Raw genomic sequence first — 24,353 nt, forward strand, 5'->3', positions numbered from 1 at the left:
AGAAGATCACCATTGGCTCTAGGCCATCGAAGGCAGCTAACATCGCAAAAGAGAGACAAGGGGACATGAGGTGCCTCCCGAGGGAAGGCGGGGATGCTCGCTTGCTGAGTGGAGCCTCCCTGGCCTCTCCCAGGCTGATATCCAGTGCCCCAGGAATGTCCTGCCTCCAAAATTTTGCCTCAATTGGTGCCATCAGAACTACTGCCACTCGCAGTATCCCGTCTGCCCCCTGGAGGGACTCCTGCTAAAAGCCATGTGTCACTCAGGCCTCTAGAGCCGACCACAGTGAACAAGGAAAACAACGCTGCGGCTGCCCAGAGCTGCTGCTGGGCGGGCACTGCCTTGAACCCAGGCTGTGTGCTCCGGCAAAGCACAGGGAAAGCCATGCTTCGCCTCCCATTCACCCACTCTACTGGGACTAGTTTATCTACTTTTGGTGGGCACAGACCTGAGAGAAGCTGACGAAAGCCAAGGGCAGATCCCTCCCCAGAAAACGGCCTGGCCCACATGCACAAGCCTGCATCCACCTCTGAGTTCAGAGGCTCCCTGAGCTCCCTGGGTATCCTCCTGGCCTAGGTATGATCTCCTGCAGCTTGGGGTGGGGGCATGGTCCCAGGCTCAGGCTGTACCACGCCCCCCTCCCCAGGGCTCTATGGGGAGAACATGACAGCCTGAGCTAGTTATGACCCCGCTCCACCTCACTTGCTCTCTGGGCAAGTCAGCCACTCAGAAGCCTCAGTGTCCTCATCTGTAAAATGGAAACAGCCCTAATTGCCCTTGCATCCAGCCTGTCTGCATCTCTGTCAGCTCCTCCGTGAGGTGGAGGAGGGAGGAAGCCCACAGCCAGGAGACTCACAGGTGTGTGGGGAGACCCGACCCCCATGCACAGAGGGTTGTGTAGAGGAGAATTTCAGGGTTTGGGTTTTTACGTTCCTGCTTTTCATCGAAAGCTGGAATAATCGCGCACATTGTCACAGCAAACCCAAAAAGCTCCCACTGTGGCGTTTTTGGGGTGACTGTGGATACGAGTCATGTAAGCTGAGGGTGGAGGGGGACAGTGGGGATCAGAAGCACCCTGACGGGGACAAGAGTCATGTGGACTCACGCTGCATTCTCAGCAGTGTTCACCTCGACCTCTGGCCCAACCTCAGATGATTTGGAAAAGGATTAGAGATGATTAGTGCCATGTGCCGCCTTCTCCCAGCTCCCCAGGGCCCGGGCACTGCCCGCCTGATGAGGGGCTCCTGAAAGAACGATTATGTCCAATTGTCTCAATTATGCAAACCATGCTGACATTTCCAGCAGAGGAAGGACTGGCTGGGGGGAAGGTCACTTCAAAGGGAAAGTTCTAGCTTGCCCATCTCTCTCAGAGCCCGAGGCTGCTTCTGTGGGATGCCACACTGAGCAGCCTGACGGCGTGGGGCCCCGGTTTCCTTTTCTGGCCTGGGAGTGAGGTCACGGGGCCGTTGCCTCACCGGGATCATGAGGGCCTGGGACAGCCGCTCACATGCTCCTCATGAGGACTTCTCCTCTTAAAGGGGGAGCCCTCCTCAGCCAGCTTCCTGCTGGGCCGAGGAGGAGGCTGGAGAGGCTGGAGGAGGCCTGGCTGCATCCTCCCCACCCTACTGCTAGGCAGGTAAGCTCCCGTGTGGCTAAGCTCAGGCGTGGGGCTCTGCTTCCTGGGGCCTCTAGCTCCTCTCCCGCTGAGGCTGGCTGGGCAGGGTCCTGTGGGGATGGTGAGTGGATCTGTACTCAACCAAGGGGCTGCCGAGATGACTCCCTGAGGGGACAAGCCCCATGTCAGCTGGCCACCACCTGGCTCCACCACAAGGAGCCTCCCTCGGGGCCAGCTTCTAAATGCAGGTGCCCAGGATCTGCTGAGAGGCCCCAGCTCCAGGGCTCGGCCTCCTTGCCTGTTGCTCCTTAGCATCTTACCTCCATTGCTTTGCTTTGTGGAGAGTGTGCCTCTTCCTGAAAGCCCTAGAAAATGCTGAAGTTCTTGGAAGGGGAGGGGGTTTATACCTGTAAACTTTTATCAGCTGATATTTTAACTATTAATTAAAAGCTCAGGGAAAAGATTATACTACACAGGGCTGTGAAGGGAGGTCGAGATTCCCTCTCACTGCCTGTGTCAGTGGGAACTGGTTTCTGGAAGGCAGTTCGGCTGTATGTGCCAAAGTCCAGAAATTCCCCGTCTAGGGATCCATCATAAGGAAATAATCCTGAAGGTAAGCCAGAACTCGCATAGCATTGTTTACTACAGTGAGACTCGGGAAGAAATCCAAATGTCCAAAATAGAGGACTGGGCACAAAAATCACGGTCCATCCACAGGATGAAATGCGATGTAGTCACTTTAAAATGACAGAGAAGAATGTATAATGACAATGTGCAGAATGATCATATTTTTCATTGTATACACACATACACTTCTAATCTATTCAGAGAAAAAGCTTAGGAATACATTGAAATGCTATCCACTGTTATTTTAGGAAGAAGGCCATATGGGTGATGTTTGTTTATTCCTTTGCACATTTCCTCTTCTTCTTTTACTTTAATAATTTTCTATAACAAATACATTTTCCTTTGTTACCAGAAATTATATCTTTTTTTAAACATTAGCAAAAATCAGCAGAAATAGTGGGGAGGTAGAGAAGAATGAAAATATTTACAGGAATTGTTCCTGGGTTTACCACGGATGGGAACTGAGGATAAAGGAGGGGATAGAAATGAAGAAGGGGGGAGTAAAGATGAGACAAATTTGCTGTGTCTGAATTAAATATTTAGGGAGGAATTAGGAAGGGAAACCAGCCTCTCTGGGAGTAGACTTAAATAACACAGGTTTGACTTTAGGAAAGGATTATCCTCAGAAATGTTCACCAAATATCATTTTGCAAACTATCCATCAGCACTGTAAATTCATGGCATTTGCAGTGATATTTGTAGCATAAATTGTCCACTCTCTGCAGTGTATTTTAAGCCCCAGAAAATGTAATTGGAAACACCAACTAATGTTGAATATGTTTGCTGTAATTGTTTATGTTTTATTGGTTATTTTCTAGGAGAAGTCTGGAATTTTGTTTGGTTTGGCTCTTTGCAACCTCATTTGCAAAGCTGATAAGTACAAGAAATGGAATGATGCTCAGGCATTTTAAGTGGCTAGTCATCTTCATTCTGCTAAGAGAAAGCAAAGCAGACTTTCTATTAACTTACAATCCTTTTACTTGGAGCACTAGATATTTTTAGAAAATTTTCTTTTGCTTTGATTGAAAATGTTCCCAAGACGTCCTTCACTTTACGAATGCGTGAGTCTGTGCAAATTCTGGACCTGGGAAAAGAGAAGCCCTCATCCAAGGGAATAAGAGACCCAACACTGATTGCCTTCCATGACCTACAGGTTAATGGGGTTCAACTCTTAACACCTCTGTTAAAAAGACAGGAGCCAGGGACATGTTGATATGCAAAGGGACCTGACCAGTCCATACCTGCCACACCCCTTTTTCTTGCTCTAATGTAAGACTCCGAAATCAGTGAAGAGGGGTGGCAAAGGACAGAGAGCACCACCGAAAAAGAGAGGACACTCCCCATGACAGCCAGGTGGGCACAGGGAGGCCGACCTTGGTCCTGGGATCCCCTCTCTTATGGGCACTGGGCCGCACCCTGATTGTCTGGGGACCTGAGGATGGCAACCAGGATCTTGGGGCCCCTCTCCAGCTCCCTGTCCTGGTTTGGCTAATGTTGCCTGGCTGGCTCACTTGGGAGGGTGAGCAAGTTGGGAAGGTGCTGTTTATGGGGCCTCTCTGTTGTTGTCCCAGGGTCCAACCTGGTTTGCTGAGGCTAGAAGGGTGCGGCCCACCCCTCTAGGTCCCTGTTCTCCTGGCTTCCTCTCCCAGGACCTTCCAGGATCCGGAAGGTGCCCCACTCCACTGGTGGCCTGTGTGAACACAGGCCCAGGCCCTAGACTTGTGAGGTGTCAGGACTCGTGTAGTTGGCACCCCTGGTACCTCAGGGACTGTAATGTCTGCCAGGGCCACTAGGGTGGGGAAGGGCAGAGGGGGAGAACACTGGTGAAAGAAAGCCTTGGAAAAACACAAACCAAGATTTACATCCAACGTCATTAGGGCCAATGACTGACCTGTGAGTTCTGGAGGGAGGGGTCTCTGTCTCAACACAGTGTCCCTTACCGATCCCAGCTACATGATTCCGTTTCCCTCTCCTCCTTTTGTTTATTCTTTTAAAATATTTTATTGTGAAATACAGCTTTTATAAGTAGTGTGTAAAATGTCTACGTGTAGTTTAAAGAAGACTAAAAAAGCACATCGGTAAGGGTTCCAATCTTCCCTTCCTCTCCGTCACAGTTCGTCCCTGATCTTGGGGACGGCTGGCCAGGCTGGACCTCAGTCTCAGTCCCACCATCCCGCTGGCCTCCTGCTTCCTCTGCTGTGGACGGCGGAATTAGAGACAATGTATTCTCAAGTCCACCCACCCTACGTGACAGATCCTGGGATTTGGGAGGAGCTGAAATCTTGCCCTTGTTACACTTCATTCAGTTGATGCTTATTTAGGAGACTTGAAAACTATTTACTGAATGCCAATCTCTGCCAGGCAACGGGCTCGAGGTTTTTTACACTTAATCATATTTAATCCCTATAAGCACCCCATCTTACAGACAAGATAATCAAGACTCAGAAAAGTTAAACAACACGGCCAAGGTCATAGAGATAAGAAGCGGAGAGTCTGGGAGCTGACTCAGGGATGTCTAAACCCAAAGTCCTTTTCTCTCCAACACGTCATCCGTTGTATTTTTACTCTAAGGGCCACCTGCAAAGCCTTAACCCAAAGAAATGACTTTAATAGTAAAACTTTCAGGCACCAGTTCAGGCCCATTGGGAAGAAAACCATGTCTTTCCAGGACATGGTTTCACGTGGAATACACCCAGGACGCAATGACTCCTGGTGAAGCCACACAGTGGAATAGCACGCAGCTGGGGAAAGGGTGAGGGAGCTCTCCGTGCAATGGTTCCATGCTAGAGGCCCACAAATATCACTGAAGTTTCATTTTTAAAAAGTTCTTTACAAGAGTGCGTGTGTTTAAAGCAGCAGTAGGAAATGTCTGAAGGACACACACCAACTGTTAACGGGGGTTACTGCTGGAGGCTAGGGTTGGAGGGGAAAGAGAGAGAAGGAATCACTTTTTAGTTTGGATATTTCTATATCTTTCTAATTTGTTCTAATGAGCACATATTAGTTTAGGGGTTTTTGTTCATTTGTTTGTTTCTAATTTTAAGCAAAGAAAAAAACACGCCATCCTCACCCCCACCCCCATCGCCCACCATCCCATGGAAATGGCCACCCCCATCCCCACCCGGTGCTCCAGGCCAGCCCTACATTAGTCCTCCACCCTGCACCACATCAGCACCCTGTGGGCCAGTCTGTTGTCCCCTCACTCAGAGAGGCAGGCAGGGGTGTACCCAGGGGTGCATTGGGGCCCAAAAGCTTATATACTTTGGGGCCACCCCTTTAAGGAAAGGAATATAAAATTATAAGTTCCAAATCAGGTTTCAGGTCTTGGAAAGGTCCTTGTAAGTGTGGAACCATGGAGCTGAAGCTTCACTGGCCTTGTGGTAAATAAATCATACCCCAAGACCAGTGGTCCCTGTCCCTTAGTGAGCCAGGGCGGCTCTCAGGCCCGTCCCAGCCCCCATCCATCGTGCCCCAAGAATGAGCCTTCTCAGTTGTGATCCTTGTCCTCCAGCAATTGTGTGGACAAGCTTCAGGGTCAGCCTGCCACGGTCACCAGTGACCTGTCACAGGCATCATGCTGAGCCACACTGGAGTCTGTGGGAGAAGGAAAATGTGCGCCCTACAGACACTTACCAAAATAGCCTCCCATATTTTGAACCACCTGGGAAAAGTTAATAAGAGCTCTACAGTGAAAAAAAACCATGACTATATATAAAGCCTCGCACTGCCCAACAAGCTGGCATGCCATTGTCAACCCACATAAAACTGCCCAGTGGGGACATGCTGGCCACACGACCCCAGAACTGTGAGCTGATTGGAAATGACCATCTCACAATAATGCAAGGTCACAAAACAAGCAAAACAGCCTGTCTAAAATTTTGATATTGTGTTCATCATAGATTTTTTGCATTGATTTTATTTTTTTAATATTGTATGAAATGTTATTTATCTTAGTTACTGAGTTTTGGGCACCCCAAGGTGAGTATATCACTGGCCTCACCCTGGCCCTGCCCATCACCCGAGAAAGGCACACCAGGCCCAACTGCATTATGCCCGTTCTGCAGCCTCCAAAAACTGATTTCTTCCACCTGTGTCCAGGTGCCAGCTCCACCATCAGAGGCCTCTCCTTTGACTTGTCTCCCCCATACCGTGAACTTGCAGTTCCTTGAGAGGTCTGGCTTGGAAGGGCCCAACCAGAGTGGCAAGAAACTGAGTGCAGCACGGGCAGTGGATATACATAACATAAAATTTACCATCTTAACCATATTTAAGAGTCCACTTCATTGGCATTAAGTACATTCACATTGTTATGCTACTATCACCATCATCCACGTCCAGAACTTTCTCATCATCCCAAACTGAAATTCTGTACCCCATTAAACAATAACTCTCCATTCCACCCTTCCCCACAGCTCCTGGGAACCACCATTCTACTTTCTGTCTCTATGAATTTGACTCCTCTAGGTACTTCATACAAGTGGAATCATACAGTATTTGTCCTTTTGAGACTGGCTTATTTCACTTAGCATAATGTTCTCCAGGGTCATCCATATTGTAGCATGTGATAGGATTTCCTTCCTTTTTAAGGTCAAATAATATTCCATTGTTTATATATGCCACATTTTGCTCATCCATTTGTCCATCGGTGGACACTCCAGTTGCTTCCACCTTTTGGCTACTGTAAATAATGTTGCTATGAACAAGGGTGTACAAATATCTCTTTGAGACCTTGCTTTCAATTCTTTTGGGTATATGCCCAGAAGTGGAATTACTGGATCATATGATGATAAGTCTATGTTTAATTTTTGAGGCACCCCTATACTGTTTTCCATAGCAACTGCACTATTTTAAATTCCAACCAACAGTTCACAAGAGTTCCAATTTCTTCACATTCTCACCAACACTTATTTTCTATTTTTTGATAGTACCCATCCTAATGGTGTGAGGTGGTACCTCACTGCGGGTTTGAGTTGCATTTCTCTGATGATTAGTGATGTTGAGCATCTTTTCATGTGCTGGTTGGCCATTTGCATGTCTTCTTTGGAAAATATATATTCAAATCCTTTGCCCACTTTTAAATCAAGTTGTTTATTTTTGTTGTTGTTGTTGAGTTGTAGGAGTTCTTTATGTAATCTGGGTATTAATCCCTTATCAGTATATGATTTGCAAATATTTCCTCCCACTCCATAGTTGTCAGCTATCTGCAATTTTTTTGTGTGTGTGTGAGGAAGATCAGCCTTGAGCTAACATCCATGCCAATCCTCCTCTTTTTTTTTTTTTTGCTGAGGAAGACCGGCTCTGAGCTAACATCTATTGCCAATCCTCCTCCATTTTATTCCCCAAAGCCCCAGTAGATAGTTGCATGTCATAGTTGCACGTCCTTCTAGTTGCTGTACGTGGGATGCCACCTCAGCATGGCCGGAGAAGTGGTACATCGGTGTGCGTCGGGATCTGCACCCAGGCAGCCAGTAGTGGAGCGTGAGCACTTAACTGCTAAGCCACGGGGCCAGCCCTCACTATCTGCATTTTTTACAACCTCCCCCAAACCACACTTTGAGGAACACTGGCACAGACTCTATGGATTCCTTTCCAGAAGCAGGTTTCTGGGCCAGGTTCCACATAGGAGCAGGGCCCAAGGGGAGGAGACAGGCAGAAGGGCTAGCCCCACTCAGCCCCTGGTGGCCCATTCTAGGAGAGGTGGCAGCCCTCACCTGAACGCCCACCAGAGACAAGTCTCCGGCACTGGAAGGAGAAGAGGCCTATAAGGGTGCAGTTTCTGGCACCTGGAAACTGGTGGCTTCCCCCAATTACAGAGCAAGGCATATCCCTGTGCACCACCTCCTTCAAAAGTGTGATCCCAAAAAGCAGGAGCCACCCCCACGCCCATCCTATAATGGGAAAGACTCGCCACTCCTACCCATAAAGCACAGCTTGTGTTTAGAACTGCCCACGTGGCTTCCCTTGATATGACCCTGTAAGTAGGGAGCAGAGACATCCGACACCGGGCAGGCATGTGATTTGCAGGAGCTATCTGCTCAGCTGGCTCTGCTAGAGCTGGGACTAGAAGCTGACCTTGGCTGCCTTCCCTTTTCTCCCTTTCTCTCTCTTGCCAACCATCTTAGCTAGTTCCCAATAGTTCACCCCTTTCGCCAAGCTCATTAGAGAGCCCTTAGCTGGAGTATGAACACTAGTGTTCCTGGTGCATCAGCCCTCGTTTGTGGGGGGTGAGAGGATTAGATATCCCATTACATGGTCCATTTTTGTTTCCTCTCCTCCTCCAAACGGTCCAAGATAAGAGGATGTCTGAGTTGGTCCCACAAGGCCTCCATTCCAGAATATCACAGTCTCAATGTGGGTCTGGGGTCTTTCTCTGCATCTATGGGACCTGAGGGTCCTTCCTGTCAACAGTAAAGAGATGAGCAAATATCAAAGACTCAGTAGCCTAAATCCCAGCTGCGGTCTGTGTGGTCGACCCAGCTGTATAATTAGGTATCTGGATCGCTCTGCTGCAGCCCTCCTCTTGTTTTGTTTTGGTTTGGTTTTTCCTCCTAATTGTCTACTTGCATTTGCTCAGGGCTAACTAACAACCATCCTGCGTTCTACCCAAAGGTCAGCAGCCCCCTCATTTCCGGTGAGGTCAGCCTGGCAGGCAGCAGGTGTGGGAAGTGTTCCTGGCATCTGGCCAGCGCCACCTTGAATTGAGACACTATCTTACGGGATTTGACTGCATCAACAATGATAATTCCCAAAACACATGGGCATGTGTTCACATTTTAACAGCAAAACCCAGACAATTTTGATGAAATCTATACAGCAAATTCTGGTAAAACTTTCTATTATAGCAGCCATTCGGGCTGCTATAATAGAATACTACAGTCTGTAAACAACAGACATTTATTTCTCATAGTTCTGGAGGCTGGAAGTCCAAGATCAAGGTGCCGGCAGATTCTGGTGTCTGGTGAGAGCCTGCTTCCTGATTCATATGGCCATCTTCTCCCTGTGTCCTCACATGGTGGAATGGCGGAGATGGCTCCCTGGGGTCTCTTTTATAAGGGCACTAATGCCATTCATGAGGGCTCCGCCCTCCTGACCTAACCACCTCCAAAAGCCCCACCTCCTAATACCATCACCCTGGAGGGTTAGGTTTCAACATATGAATTTCGGGGGAGACGTTCAGTCCAATGCAACTTTCTTTCTACAAGTGTAGAAAAAAATGTGATGTTTTTGTAATTGTGAGTTAAAACTACTAGTTAGTGTTAGAGATGTGTCCTATGATTCCACTATTTGCAATCGCAGCTTAAAATATACGTAAATCTAAGATGATGGAATGGCAACCAGCAGTGCTACTGGAAAATTTAAACCTTAGTGATACTGCAAAAACACCAGGGCTGTGACTCTGAGGCTGGACCCCGGGAGCTGGCTGCCATTGGGAGACCCTGGGCTCAGAAGCTTCCTCACACTGGCCGGGCACCCTGGGCACATTCTCTTTTTCCTTTTAAAATCAGCTATATTTTTCCTAAGAAATTAAAAAAACAATATAGACAAAGAAGAAATTAAAGAAAAAATCCTGCATCCCCTACCACAACCGCAAACTTAACAAGTTAATGAGTTGCCTTCTTCTTTTCCTAGCCTTATTCAGTCTTCCCTTTAAAAAGAAAAATATCTTCATAGCAGTATTATTTACAATAGCCAAAAAGCGGCAACAACACAAATGTCCATCAATTACTGAATTCATGCAATGGAATACTACTGCGGCATAAAAAGAATGAAGTACTGACATGCTACAATATGGATGAACCTTGAAAACGTCATGCTAAGTGAAAGAAGCCAGACACAAAAAACCACATAGTGTATGATTCCATTTACGTAAAACGTCCAGAATAGGCAAATCCACAGAGACAGAAAGTAGATTAGCGGTTGCTTAGGGCTGGAGGCAGGGGGCGGGAGGAATGGGGAGTGACTGCCAACAGGTGAGGGACTTTTTTGGGGGATGATGAATATGCTCTAGAATTAGATAGTGGTGATGTTACACAATCTTAGGAATATACTAAAAAATGACTGGCCGCACTCTCTAAAAGGTGAATTTTAGGGTATGTGGATTAATTTCAATTTTAAAAAGAAGTACAAAGAAAAAGCTCACTTCCTTTGGCCTAAAGATCCAGCTCTGTTTCTGGGACCCCAGTCTAGAGGATCCATCCCAGGGTCCCAGGGAGGACCCCTGGATGGAAGAGCTAGGGGAGAGGGCACCCTGACCCCAGGGAGGAGGTCGGCTGTGACGACCCCCAACATTTCCTGCAGGCCAGCCCTGTCACCTCCTGGGGGCTGTGACGATAAAGCACAGGAAATTGGGTCTTAAAGCTCTTCCAAGCACTATGTCGTTTGAGTCTCACCCCAGCTTATAGCACAGACATGGGGGGCATTATTGTGCTCATTTTACAGATGTAATATCTGTGGTCCAGAAAGGCGAGGGGTGGGCAGAGTGGGCCCTCAGCCTGGGGTTCCTACCTGTTTTCTTTGCAGTCTGGTTGGGTCTGGCCCAAGAGTCTCCCAGAGGGGCCAGAGCAGTGAGTCCCAGCCAAACCACCCAGAAATGGCCTGTTGGACATGCCAGGGCCTCCCACAGCCCTGGGGGTGAGTGGGTGGAGGGTGGAGCGGGAATGAACGATTGTGGGGTTTTACTCCTTTGTGCACAGGAAGATAGGTGGTTTGTGCCAGTGCTTTGGCAAGAGAGGCTGTTTGATCCTCTGGGATGGAGAGTTCCCAGGCACGCAGGTGCCCCCGAAGCCAGGCAAGCGCAGGTCCGTGGTATGTGTGGGGACCCACAGCCACTTGCAGTTGTGCCGGGACGTCGGCCAGAGTTCTCACGTCTCTTGGGCGTCCCAGAGAAGCCAGAAGTCAAGGTTTTCACACTGTACTCTCCCTCTCGGTTAATAAGGGCAGCTAACTCTTCTCTTCCTACAAGGGTCAAACCAAGTCCACGTGTGGGTCACATGCAGCCGGCTCTAAATAGACACATGAGACAGGCGGTTTCTTTCAGCTAAATTGGTCCACACATCAGTCATTTCACTGTGGGGTTTGCTGTTAATTTTGGCCCAAGAAACAGAGACACTGAGTAAACAGAGACTCGCCTAGCAGCAAACCAGCTCTTACTTTCCGAAAGCCACCTCGAAAGCCACTTCCCTCCGTGGAGTCAGCCCAAGCCAGAAGCCACGCCCTGTCGCCCCGCCCCCGTCCCCCCTCCCCCTAGTCATCCCAGCCCTGCCCTGCCCTCCCTCCTGTCGCCCCGCCCCACCCCAGCCTTCGCAAGAGTGTCTGCCTGCAGCCTCCTCCTCCCTTCCGCACCCCTCTTTATAGGGTCATCCCCTTGCGTGTGTCCAGGTCCCAGAAGATCACATTCTCCTGACTCCTCGCGCCCCTCGGCTCCCACCACTTCTCGGCTCCCTTTCACAGGAAACTTCTCACAGGGGCTGGTACTGGCTGTCCACACTTCCTCAGGCCCTTTGCTCTAAATCGCGGTTCAAGTCCAGAGGATAATATAACAATAAGCGTCTGGGTGACCATCACCTAGATTGTACAAAGGTTACCTTGGTCACGTTTGTAGCAGATATTTCTTTCCTTTTTTCTTTTATCAAAAAAACAAAAACAAACAAACAAAAACGAGCTAGCAGACCACCCAGTTCCCGGGCTCTTCAGCCCACTCCCCTCTTGACTTTCCTCCCACAAACTGGCGTGGCCTATCATGGACACGTGGTCCTTGGCAGGGGGGCCGTCGAGGGTCCAGGGACACTGTGCCTGTGTCCACCTCCCTGGCCTTTCTTCTGCAGCCCCCTCCTCTGCTCCTCGGAGCTCAGTGCTGGGCCGCATTTCTCTCTTCTGTCTGCGGTCTTTCTGTCAGCAAACCCGGTGCTTCTCATTTTAGATACCACCTACACACTGAGTCCCAAACCTGGGCAAGCAGCAGCTATGGGACACCTCTGATGTACCTGGAGGTCCAGTGGGCACCTGGAGCCTAAGACGTCCACAGCAGAAGGCTTGACTTTCCTCCCCAAACCTATTCCCAAACTGTCCCACCTCCATAAATTGCATTGCTAGCCACCCAGTCCCAAAACCAGAAACCCAGGGTCATTACTGGGTTCCTCCCCTTCCTTCAACCCCATCAGCAGCAGATCCACTCCCTTTCCATCCACGCCCACCAAATATCTCCAGTCTGCCTACCCTACTCCACCTCCCCTGTTCCCAGGCTAGTCCAGGCCTCAAACATCTCTTGCCTGGACCACACTCCAGTCTTCCTGTTGGTGCCCTGCCTCCCCTTTGCCCACCTATAATTCATTCTCATAAGTTCATGTTACTCCTTTCCTCACCAGTTACTATGACCTAAAGTTCCTGCAGAATGTGCCCCACCTGCCCCTCCAGTCCCACATTAGGCCACATTCCTAATCCATGCCCCTTGGCAACCACCCCCAGCTCTTCCTGCCACAGGGCTTTTGCACATGCTATTCCCTCACCCTAGAATTCTCTTCTGGTCTTTCAGTTCTCAGTGTAAATGTGTAATGTGTTCAGCAAAGACTTCCTAATCTAATGAGGCCACCCCCCCACCCCACATGCACACCCCTACTCTATCACACCCTCTTCTTTATTCCTTCATATTCTTACCTCAATCTGCAATGCTCTGGTTTATTTGCTGCCTGGCTTGTTACCTGCTAGCTGACCACAGTGGAAGCACCAAGAGGGCAGGGCCATGACTATCCGGCTCACTTGCACCCCCAGCCCATAGCCCTGCACCCAGTCCCATGCCAGTCGCCTGGTGGGCACTCACAAAACACCTGGAACATGAGTATATGGCAGCCTAGTCTCTGCCTGCACTTCACTTACCCAGAGAAATCCCCACCAAAATGTTCATCTCTTGGTGGGCCCTTTCCTGCTCCTCCACAGCCCATCTCCATCCTCCTCAGATGAGGGGTAGCACAAGGAACCTGTCCTCTCCCCTCCTTTCCTTCACCTACCTGCTCTTTGGCACACCCCTCCCCCTCAGCCACCCCATTCCCCTCCCTCATCCCTCCACTCTCCACCCCCATCCTCACTCCCCCTGCTTTGCACATGCATTCCACCCACTCCACCACTCCCTGGCCCCAAACGTTCCGTCCCCATTTTCACACCTTGCCCATCCTTTGAGGCTTAGCTCAAGCACTTACCCCCTCTGAACTCCCGGCCCCTGGTGGTTTTTGAACCACCACTTGAAGCCTTGATGATAGACTGACTCTATTTCTGTCATGCATCTTACCATCCTGTGATAAAAATAATAACCAGGATTTCCGTTTACATCTAGTACCTCCTAAATACTGTACAAGTGTGATCCTGGCTGAAGCTCAAAACTATGCAAAACAGTTTCCATTTCAGAGATGAGAAAGTCACAGCTCAGAGGGCGGGGGGAGCATGATTGCGGCACCACCGCTGTGTCCCCTCCCTAAGCCTAAGGGGACAGACTCCCAGTGGGACAGGTGCTCTTGCAGCTCGGGTTGTAATCCCCAGTACCAATGTTCCAGTTACTTGCCCCAAGGTGTTTATAATAACCACTTCTGATGGACAGAAATATTTCAGATGAATGGTCAATACGTAACCAACAGCAGGGGGGCAGAGGAGGGGATCTAAAGGGTTTATCAATGAACCACAGGAGGCTCTGCTCACCTTTCGTTTCACCAGGACATGCTTTGCAAGATTCCATGGCTCTTTGTTATTACCTTTGCATTACTCAGCCCTGGAGCAAGGCAAGGCGGAAGGGGAAGGAGGAATGTTTGACTGAAGCGTCCTCCACCCATTGCCTTTCACCAGCACCGGTGCCTCTGAGCAGCCATTCAGGAGGCCGAGCTCCTCCCCGAGGAGAGCAGAGACTATCCTTGGATGACCTGGATTACCTCCCTTCTGCTCTGTGAGTGAGTGCACCGCTGGGTGACTGTGGGCCCAGGGGACAAGGCTGCTGCGGGCAGTGTTGACAAGGGCTGAGCTGCCCGGGCAGTGCTCCACCCACGTGATCTATTCATTCACTTAGTCATTACAGGATACTGAGCACCTCCTCTCCGCCAGGCACTCGTGGAGGCACTGGAGATACAGCAGAGAACTGAACAGGGCTGCGGCTTTTGTGGCTGTTCTGGGAGGAGAGAAGAGAAGGAGGAGGTCAGTGGGATGAAGTGTGTGAAGGATAGGAAGCAGGGGTTGGGGGTAAGATGAGGAGTCAGAGAGCCTCCTCCAAGAGGGAACATTTGAGTAGAGACTGGAACACTGTGAGGGCCTGATTTGTGTGTCTTACTTCTCCAAAAAAGATTGCAGGCAGACAGTGGCTCTTGTACCTGTCGTTTATCCTCAGAAGATTCTAGAACATTTCTGGAGACTCAGCAGTAACTTGGAATTTTGAACTGAGGATATTCTTCTTAACTAAACTTTAAAAAAATCAATAGCTAATACTAAAGCAAAGCACTTTTCTCCCCCAGGGAAAGTGTGTTAGTCACATGCTAGCTTTTTCATTAGAAAAAACATAGATTTTCAGTGAAGCAGAGGGAAGTGGGTTGAGCCTGGAGTACGCTGTGGGCACCAGCTGCTGCACTTGCCCGAGGCCACAAGCAGGGGCTGGTGCTGGGCACTCTGAAAAGCCCTCCTCCTGAGTTTGGGGGGCAATATGCAAGGTCGATGCTCCCGGAGGGGTCACAGATGCTCTCCACCTGCACAGAGGAGAGTGGGGACACTCCGGGATGGAGGCGTTTAAAGCCTGTCTGTGACAGAACAGACATCAATAAAAACGAGGGGCACTTGACCGCTTTCCAAGCTCTTCACCCACCTCAGCATATTGAACCCGTAGGGCAGGTGGCAATTCCCCCTTTTGATGATGTGGGATCTAGGCCTAGTTGTTCAGAGGCTGGACATTGGTTTTCTGATTTCCCACACTGTGTTGGCATGGGTTTCCTGGGAAGTGCGCGCTTGCTGCTTTCTTATGCTAGGGAGGCTGAGAGGAAGGGCCTGTAGGGCAGGCAGACAGGGCGGGGCCTAGAGAGATGGAAGTACATGCCGTGGTCATGTCTATAGCCTCTAGAACCATTCCCCAGTCTTTCCTTGTCTTTCATGGCCTTGACATTTTTGAAGAATATAGGTCGGTTATTTTGTAGGATGCCCCTCAATTTGGGGTGTCTGAGGTTTCCTCCGGACTAGATTCAGGTCATGCATTTTTGGCATTTTTATTCTTCTCAGTGCATTTCATCAGGAGGCTCATGGTGAATATCTGTGCCATTACTGGTGATGCTCACTTTGTTTTAAGTGGTGTTCACCAGATTTCTCCACTGTAAAGTTACTAATTTCCCCTTTGTACTTGTTAACATCTATGCGAGATACTTTGAGATTATGTAAGGGTACTGTTAACTCTTCAAACTTTTACCATGACTTTCAGTGTTCAGAAAGACTCGTGATGGTTGCCACATGGTGGTCTTCTAATTCCAGCATTCCTTCTGCATTTGTTAGGTGACTTTCCACTGGAAGAAAGAGCTTCCCCATTTTCCCAATGTATTTTTTTATGTGTGGATTTATATCAGTGTGGATTCATGGATCCTTATTTCAGTCAAAGGGTTATAATTCTTTATTGTGATCATTTATTTTCATACTCAAGTTATCCCAGATAAAGCCAGTGAAAGCCCCTTCAAAGTGGCTTCTGTGTTCTTTTGACAAACTCCCATGTCAGAAGTAAACACTTCCTTACTTTCTGGCACAAGATGTTCCAGGCTCTTCTTGCACTTTCCCTGCCGCAGCCCTGAATTCAGTCATTTCTCTAAGGTGCTCAGGTTTCTTTTAATGAAGAATGGTATTTAGAAACCAGTATTTGAGCACTAGGTATCCTCATTGCTGTCAGGGTTATTGCTGCTAGGCCCTTTCAGTGGATAGAGCCAGGAAACATATGAAGGGATATGCACACAGACATCCACATGTATGTGTGATAGGCACGTGATCCCAATGACCCCGGCCTCCTGATATTCATGCCTTGTGGAACTGTTGTGTGGGTCCCAGCCTGTTGATAATGATGCTCTCAGCTAGGAATGCCTGAGGCACTCCCCTGGGCCTATATTACTCGTGGCGAGCCCCCACAGACATTTCCCCACTCTGGGATGAATATTGTGACCAGACTGGGCCTTGTGGTTCCTATTATGTTTGCAAGATGCACTTCAGAAAAAACCAAGGGAACTTTGAGGAACAAGATTTATTACTCACAGGTCCTGAAGGGTACACGGCACACCTGGGGACCACACAGCAAGGTTATGGGGTATACAGAGACAGAGAGTGTGGACCTGGAGCTCCACCTTTGTTAGGGTCTGAAGGCAGGGTGTCTAGGGTTTCGAGAGTTCGGTCTCTATGGGATAATTTAAAGCATAAGAGGGGAAGTAGGGTGTGCGAGGGAGAAGCAGGGTCAATCAAGCGTCAGTTATCTAGGTCACCCAGAGCTTTCTGAGTGAGGGAACCTCATGGGTGGGGACGGCCTAATTCTTCATCTGGTTGTTTTGCTAGTAGCTGCATCTTAGAGCTGGTGATATGTTTATTCAAGATGGATGTCTTTTGAAATGGATGCCTCAGCAACCAAAAGCCTAAAGTCCAGCACTTACACTACAGTCATCCTCTCCCCTTGAGTGTGGGCTGGACCAGGTGTCTCACTTCTAATGCATACAATACAGCAAAAGTGAGGGAATGTTGCTTAAGATATTAGGTTATAAAGAGACTGTGACTTCGGTCTTGGATGCCTCTTGTGCTCCTCACTCTGATGGAGGTCACCTGCCATGCTGTGAGCTGCCCCATGGAGAGGCTCACACGGCAGGAACTGAGGGAAGTGTTGGGCCAACAACCCTTGAGAGGGACTGAATCTCACCAACAACAACATGAGTGAGCTTGGAAATGGCTCCGCCCCAGTCACATTCCTTCAGATGAGACCCTAGTCCCCACCCAGAGCTTGACTGAATCCTGTGACAGACCCAGAGTCAGAAGCACCCAGCTAAGCCACATCCAATTCCTGGTCCATGGAAACTGTGAGATAATAAATGTGTGTTGTTTTAAGACACTAAGTTTTAGAGAGATTTGTTATGCTAAGCAATAGATGACTAATATGATATGTTGTGTATACTTGGTGTGTGTGTGTGTGTTTAGAGAGAGAGAGACCACACACTCACCTATATCTGTTTTTATATCTGTCTGTCTCTACATATTACAAACCATGGGTTTATACTGATAATTTCAGTTTCAGTCCAATGCTACAGGGACTCATTCTAACCTTCCCCCTTTCCATATTTGTAACTCCCTTCTCCAACAGTGAGAAACCCAGCTCCCATCATCCACAATATATTGACTTATTTGTTCAGTCCTAGAATACACAGAAAGTAGTTTCAGAATTGCTATCCTATGTCTCTGTGGAAAAGTAGCCTACTCATGGGAGTTCAATATTTGTTTAGAGTTCTTGTTGTCTTTAGTTGAAGGCATATAGTCCAAATACTGTGAACTCTGTGTTTTCTTTTTAAAAAAAGATGTGCTCTGCCGGCTTCTCTGGGAAGTAAGGAGTGAAAAGCAAAAAGATAAAGCACGTTTTCTTTCCAGACAGCAAATGCTCTGCTCGGCTGTGCTGCACCGGATTGTTGTAACTTCTGTGTGAGACCGGCTGGGCAGGGACTTCAGAGGCTCGCCACTCTGAGCTTTCTCCTCTGGCCTGATGCTGCCCTTTCCTCTCGTTAGCAATGCAGTTTTCATGCAGTCATTAAGTTATTTGGAGAGGAAAGTGTACAGTGTTGCTTTTTGAAGGCCCCTGGGGAAGGTTTTGAATTATAATCACTCCGAAACCAAGTGACCAGCTGACTCTCAGAAAGGCTCAGTTTGGGTGGGACTCATAGGTTCTTCCAGAAAGATGGAAACCTGGATTGGATCATCTCTGCACTGCTGGGACTGGGGCCAGGCTTTCTGGTGCAGAGCAACAAAAGTGGCATCAGGTCCTTGACATGACCTCATTGGGGAGGACCTCTGTGACACGGGGTTGTCACTGCCACCCTCCGAGGAGGTGGCATCCACAGAGACAAGGGAGCCCCCAGATCAGCATTGCTGCCCGAGTGGGTGGGGGTGGCCAGGAGGGCAGCACCAAGTCTTGTCCCACTAGACACCTCAGGTCACAGGTCACAGGTCACACTGTGATGCACCCCTTGGAGACTCTGGGAGAGTGGCCAAGGACATTATCTCTGCCCTCCACAGTTTCTTCAAGAGCTGACTCAGAATTCTACAAGTTTCACATGCTAGGCTGCTCCATTTCCTTGTGCCTGCCAACCCACCCCACTAGGACCCCAGAGACACACACACAGACACACACACACACCCACACACATTATACACACACTACATAATACATACCACACACACCACATGCATAACACACACCACACATATTGCACACATCCACAACTCATCACACGTATACATACCACACATATCATATCCCACACAAATACACACCACACACATACACACCCATCACACATGTACACACATCACACCACACACACATACATATACACCATACACTCTACACACATACCTTGTACACACACATGCAAACCATGTATACAAATACATCACACAAGCACACATGTCACATGTACACAAATACCTCGACACACACTGAGCCAGGCCTCAAGGAGACAGAGGGAAGGGCGCTGGCTCCCTGGTGAGGTGGACGGGCTTTCTCCCTGCCTCCTTCTGCTCCAGGAAGCGGTCTGTGCTGCCCCACCCCCTTCAGCCCACACGCAGTCTCCACCCCTCATCTGACATTTCTAGGTGGTGAATGAAGCTTGCCCTGAAGTTTTTCTCCTCACAAGTCCCCACAGCACCCAGCACAGCACCTTGCACAAACAACATCTTCAACAAATGGATATAATGAATTAGGGTTCAGCAAATGAAAAATGATAGCACTTAATTATCAGAGTGGCAGAACTATGGATGGTTTGCTTGTTTTTTAAAAATTTGTTTTATTTCACCTTTTCATTTTGGGTAAACTTTTTATATTTTTGAATAGATAATACATTTACATATTTCAAAATTTTAAAGGGGAAAACTTGCGTCCACACAAAAACCTGCACATGGATGTTTATAGCAGCCTTAATTCATAATTGCCAAACCTAGAAGCGACCAACTGCAGTGGGTGAATGAATAAATAAACTGTGGTACATCTAGAGGATGTAAAATTATTCAACACTAAACAGAAATGAGCTATCAAGCTATGGAAAGGCATGGAAGAAACTTCCATGCATGTTATTAAGTGAAAGAAGCCAGTATGAAAAGGCTACATACCTTATGATTCCAACTATAAGATATACTGGAAAAGGCAAAACTGTGAAGACAGTAAAAAGATCAGTGGTTACCAGGGTTTGCAGGGGAGGAAGGGATGAGTAGGTGGAGCACAAAGGACTTTTAGGACAGTGAAAATACTCCATATGATACTATAATGATGAATACATGTCATCATACATTTGTCCAAATCCACGGAATGTACAACACCAAGGCTGACCCCTAATGTAAACTATAGACTTTGAGTGATAATGATGTGTCAATGTAGGTTCATCTTGGGTAAAAAATGTACCATTCTGGTGAGTGATGTGGATAATGAGAGAGGCTATGCGTGTGTCGGGGTGGGGGGCATATGAGACATCTCTGTACCTCCCTCCCAAATTTGTTACAAACCTAAAACTGCTCTAAAAAAATTGTCTTAAAAAATTTTTAAAGGGCACCAAGGCTATGGGTATCTTCTTCCATTCATGTCCCCCAGGCCTCCAGATCCCACCCTGGAGGGAACCAGTGTTAGCTGCTGTTAGTGCATTTGCATATTAACATTTATTATATTTATATTATATTAACATTTCTCCCCTCTAACAGAATGACAGTACTCTAGAAATTATCCCATCTTGCTTTTTCACTTACTATAGCTCAGTGATCTTTCCCTATTGATATAGAGAGAATGTCTTACTCATTTTTTATAGTTGCAGAGAATTGCATTGATACTGTTCCCTAACACAGTTAAAATCCTACAGGTGGATAGTAGGTGACTTCAAGTCTTCTGACATCATAAACAGTGATGCAATGAATAACCTTGGGCATGTGTCATTTTGTATGTGTTCAGGCATATCTGTAGAACAAAATCCTAAAAGTGGAATTGCTGGGTCAAGAGGTACATGCTTTGTAATTTTGCTAAATTATTGCCAAATTGCCCTCGATAGAGACTGTACCAATTTCTAGCTCCAGCAGCCGTGTTATATGAGTACCGTTTCCTCACAACCTTCAATATTTTAAATTACAAAACTAAGATCCAGTCACTCTGAGCACCAGTTAGAGAGTCCACTTATAAAATTACTATGGTGTGTGGGGGCCTGGAAGTCTGGAGATGAGATTCTTGAGAGCAAAACAAAGACCTAATTGGAGACTTGCAGACTGTGTCAGCTTCTAGTAACTCGCGTTCACACCACAGCTCCTCTGGACACCGGCTTACTCCAGGGGGGCATCATTCCCCTCTTTGCAGACTTCAGCTTGCATGCAAAGCCTAGGTTTTGTAGCTCTGTGGAAACCATGAATACTTACTTCCCAGCCATTTCTCTTTGAAGGAACCAGAGCTAAGATCCTTGAAGACTTGCATCCATTTGCATCACAACTGGCGATGTCTATTCAGATGTTTTGGGCAGACTTCCTGTTAATGGTATAATAATTTTATAAAAGTAAAAGAACGAACTCTGATGATCACTTGGGAATATATTGGTCTAATTTCCACTTCTTTCTCCTCCAGGGGCAGAAAGCTTGGATAGAAAGAACCTTTTGCAAACAGGAATGTATCTTTGTAATTCCCAGTACTAAAGACCCTAACAGGTAAATTGGAAGCTATAATTAAGACATTATCCAAACCAGCATTTGTCCACCAATTGCCAGCAACTATTCTTCTAGTGTTTGTGGGAGGGGGGAGAAGAGTCAAGAAGGATGGCCAGAATCTATTCCCCACCTGAGTCATTAACCAGGGAGTCACTTGGGCTAATAAGCTCCTCTGTTAAGATGCAAATAGCCTCAGGAAAGAGTTACTGTCCACCACTCACTCTATTATGAACTCTTTTAACCAGATGGGCCCGCTGTTTTCCTCTTAGTCTTGGTGAGATCAAGGAGCTGAGGGCTTTAGACAGATTTCCAGGGTATCTTCTGGGCATCTTTGTTAGTTTCATAATGTATCTAGATGAAAAGGAACTTCCATGACAGAAAAGATCTGAGTGGTTAAGGGAACTAGATGTAACTTTATGAAAGGGTTTATTTTGTACACAAAATGTCAAACAATTTCATCTGCCTACATGAAAATACACCTGTTATAAACTAAACAGACGGCCTTCTAAAGCCATGAAAGTGATCAGAGATGAATTTAGCTAAACTTCTCATCTCTGAGGGCAAAAGCTAGGAGGCTGAGTTTGGAGGGCTGCAGGGAATGGTTTATTTGTACGTTCACCCAATGTGAAATCCGTGCAGGAAGGACCACTGACTCGGGGTGCAGACTCTTAGAGATCACCTGGTTCAAGTTTATTTGACACATGCAACTTCAGCCCCCACATTCCCAAGCTTGCCCCCTTCACCACCACCCTGTGGATTCCTCTCCCTGCTTAAGCCTTAGTGATTACCCCCCAAGGCAAGAAACACCACTATGGGACAATGCCAATGATCATAAGTCTTCCCTTTGTTGCACCTAAAGGTCCTTCCTTATTTCTGTGGCACCCAGACCCTCCTTGGTGGAAACTATCTATGCCAGCCCTCCTTAGCACCTGCCAGCACTGCAGTCCCCACACAGCCAAGTAGCTAAGCATCAGAAGGAGCAGAAAGGGCTTGAGGAGCTCACACATGAGACCCCGCTGTGAGCTCCATGCATTCTCTAGCATGGGCTGAAAAACCTGGAATTAAAAAAACAACCATTTAAAGCCCCTGGAAGTGGTCCCAAGGGCCAACAGCAAATGAAGAAATATCTACTCAAGAAAAACTACAAAAATTCAGTAAGAAAGGCTAGAGTCTGTGGTATGTGAGCCAACAGAGCTCCCTCTCTTCCCCATCCCAGCTCAGTAAGGCAGAGACTCTACTTCAGATTGCTGCAGCCAAGAACAGAGGGTTCCTTCTCCCCCATCTCCCAGTGATAGGAGCAGAACTTCAGCGTTTCTCATCCTGTCCCCAGATATCTGTTGCTGAGGCTAAGTCCCAGGTGAGTGCATATAGGAGATGGGGCCCCCGTCTTCTGCCCAGGCCCCACCCATGCAAGCAGCAACACAGAAAGTAGGAGAGGCTGTACTGATTTCAGACAAAATAGATTTTAAAACAAAAAAAAAAATGTTACTAGGGGCCAGTCCAGTGGTGTAGTGGTTAAGTTCACACACTCCGCTTCGGCGGCCCGGGGTTCATGGGTTCGGGTCCCGGGCGTGGACCTAGGTACTGCTCCTTAGGCCATGCTGTACATGGCATCCCATGTACAAAGTAGAGAAAGACTGGCACAGATGTTAGCTCAGGGATAATCTTCCTCAAGCAAAAAGAGAAAGATTGGCAACAGATGTTAGGTCAGGGCCAATCTTCCTCACCAAAAAAAAGATAAAGAGGGACATTTTATAATGATAATAAAATCAATCCATTGGAAGATCTAACAGTTATAAGCACATACACACCTAATAACAGAGCACCAAAATGCATGAAGCAAAAACTGATGGAAATAAAGGGAGAAAAAAATAAATAATTCAATAATAATAGTTGGAAATTTCAATTCCTCACTTTCAATAGTGGATAGAACACCTAGACAGAAGTTCAAAAAGGGAATATAAGAATTGAATAACACTATAAACCAACTAGACCTAACAGATATCTACAGAGCACTCCATCGAACAACAGAATATACATTCTTCTCAAGGGCATGGGGAACATACTCCGGGATAGACCATATGCTAGGCCATAAAATAAGTCTCAACAAATTTTAAAGGCTAGAAATAATACAGAGTATGTTCTCCAACCACAATGAAATGAAATTAGAAATAAGAAATCAATAGCAGGAAAAAAAATTAGAAACTCACAAATATGTGGAAATTAAACCACACACTCCTAAATAACCAAAGGGTCAAAGAAGAAACCAAAAAAGAAATCAGACAATACTTCAAGATAAGTGAAAATGAAGACACAACATACCGAAACTTGCAGGATGCAGCTAAAGCAGATCTGAGAGGACAATTTATAGCTGTAAATGCCTATTTAAGAAAGAAGAAAGAAATTAAATAAGTACCCTAACCTTCCACCACGACACACTGGAAAAAGAAGAGGAAACTAAACCTAAAAGAAGCAGAAGGAAAGAGATAATAGAGACTAGAATGAAAGTTAATGAAAGAGATAATAGAGACTAGAATGAAAGTTAACGAAATAGAAAATTTTAAAGCAATAGAGAAAAATCAATGAAATCAAAAGCTGGTTTTTGGAAAAGAGTGACAAAATTGACAAACTTTTAGCTAGATTGATAAAGAAAGAGAGACAACTCAAATTATTAGACTCAGAAATGATAGGACATTACTACCAATCTTACAGAAATAGAAATGAGTATAAAGGAATACTATAATTTGTACACCAATGACAATATATTAGATAACCTAGATGAAATGTGCAAATTCCTAGAAAGACACAAACTATGAAGCTGATACAAGAAAAATATACAATCTGAAAAGACCTATAAGAAGTGAAGAGATAAGATTAGTAATCAAAAATTACCCACAAATAAAAGCTTAGGTCCAGATGCCTTCACTGCTGAATTTTACCAAATATTTAAAGAAGAATTAATACCAATTCCTCACAAACTCTTTAAAAAAATAGAAGATGAAAGAACACTTTCCAACTCATTTTATGAGGCCATTACTACCCTAATATTAAAACCAGATGAAGACATCACAAGAAAGGAAAACTACAGATCAATATCTCTTGTGAATATGGATGAAGAAATCCTAAACAAATACTATCAAACCAAATCCAGCAACAGATAAAAAGAATTATAGAACATAACCAACTGGGATTTATCCCAGGA

The 24,353-nt window shown here is 46.9% G+C and overlaps 1 protein-coding gene and 1 long non-coding RNA gene across 2 annotated transcripts in view; one reads left to right on the top strand and one right to left on the bottom strand.

Annotated features, from left to right (window-relative positions):
• Window positions 1-13,597, bottom strand: part of LOC147917658 (uncharacterized) — a 34,916-nt gene extending 21,319 nt beyond the window's left edge. The window contains exon 1 of the long non-coding RNA XR_015551739.1: window positions 13,435-13,597. This is a non-coding gene — a long non-coding RNA (uncharacterized LOC147917658). The remainder of the gene's footprint in view (window positions 1-13,434) is intronic.
• Window positions 13,598-14,195: 598 nt separating this feature from the next.
• Window positions 14,196-24,353, top strand: part of TRPM1 (transient receptor potential cation channel subfamily M member 1) — an 85,679-nt gene continuing 75,521 nt past the window's right edge. The window contains exons 1-3 of the mRNA XM_014788595.2: window positions 14,196-14,413; window positions 20,893-20,984; window positions 21,072-21,151. Coding sequence (XP_014644081.2) covers window positions 20,946-20,984; window positions 21,072-21,151 — 119 coding nt within the window. The 5' untranslated portion in view covers window positions 14,196-14,413; window positions 20,893-20,945. The remainder of the gene's footprint in view (window positions 14,414-20,892; window positions 20,985-21,071; window positions 21,152-24,353) is intronic.

Source organism: Ceratotherium simum, chromosome 3 (assembly GCF_057802395.1).
Source record: "Ceratotherium simum simum isolate JZ-2026a chromosome 3, ASM5780239v1, whole genome shotgun sequence".
In the NCBI taxonomy this organism is placed as follows: domain Eukaryota; kingdom Metazoa; phylum Chordata; class Mammalia; order Perissodactyla; family Rhinocerotidae; genus Ceratotherium; species Ceratotherium simum.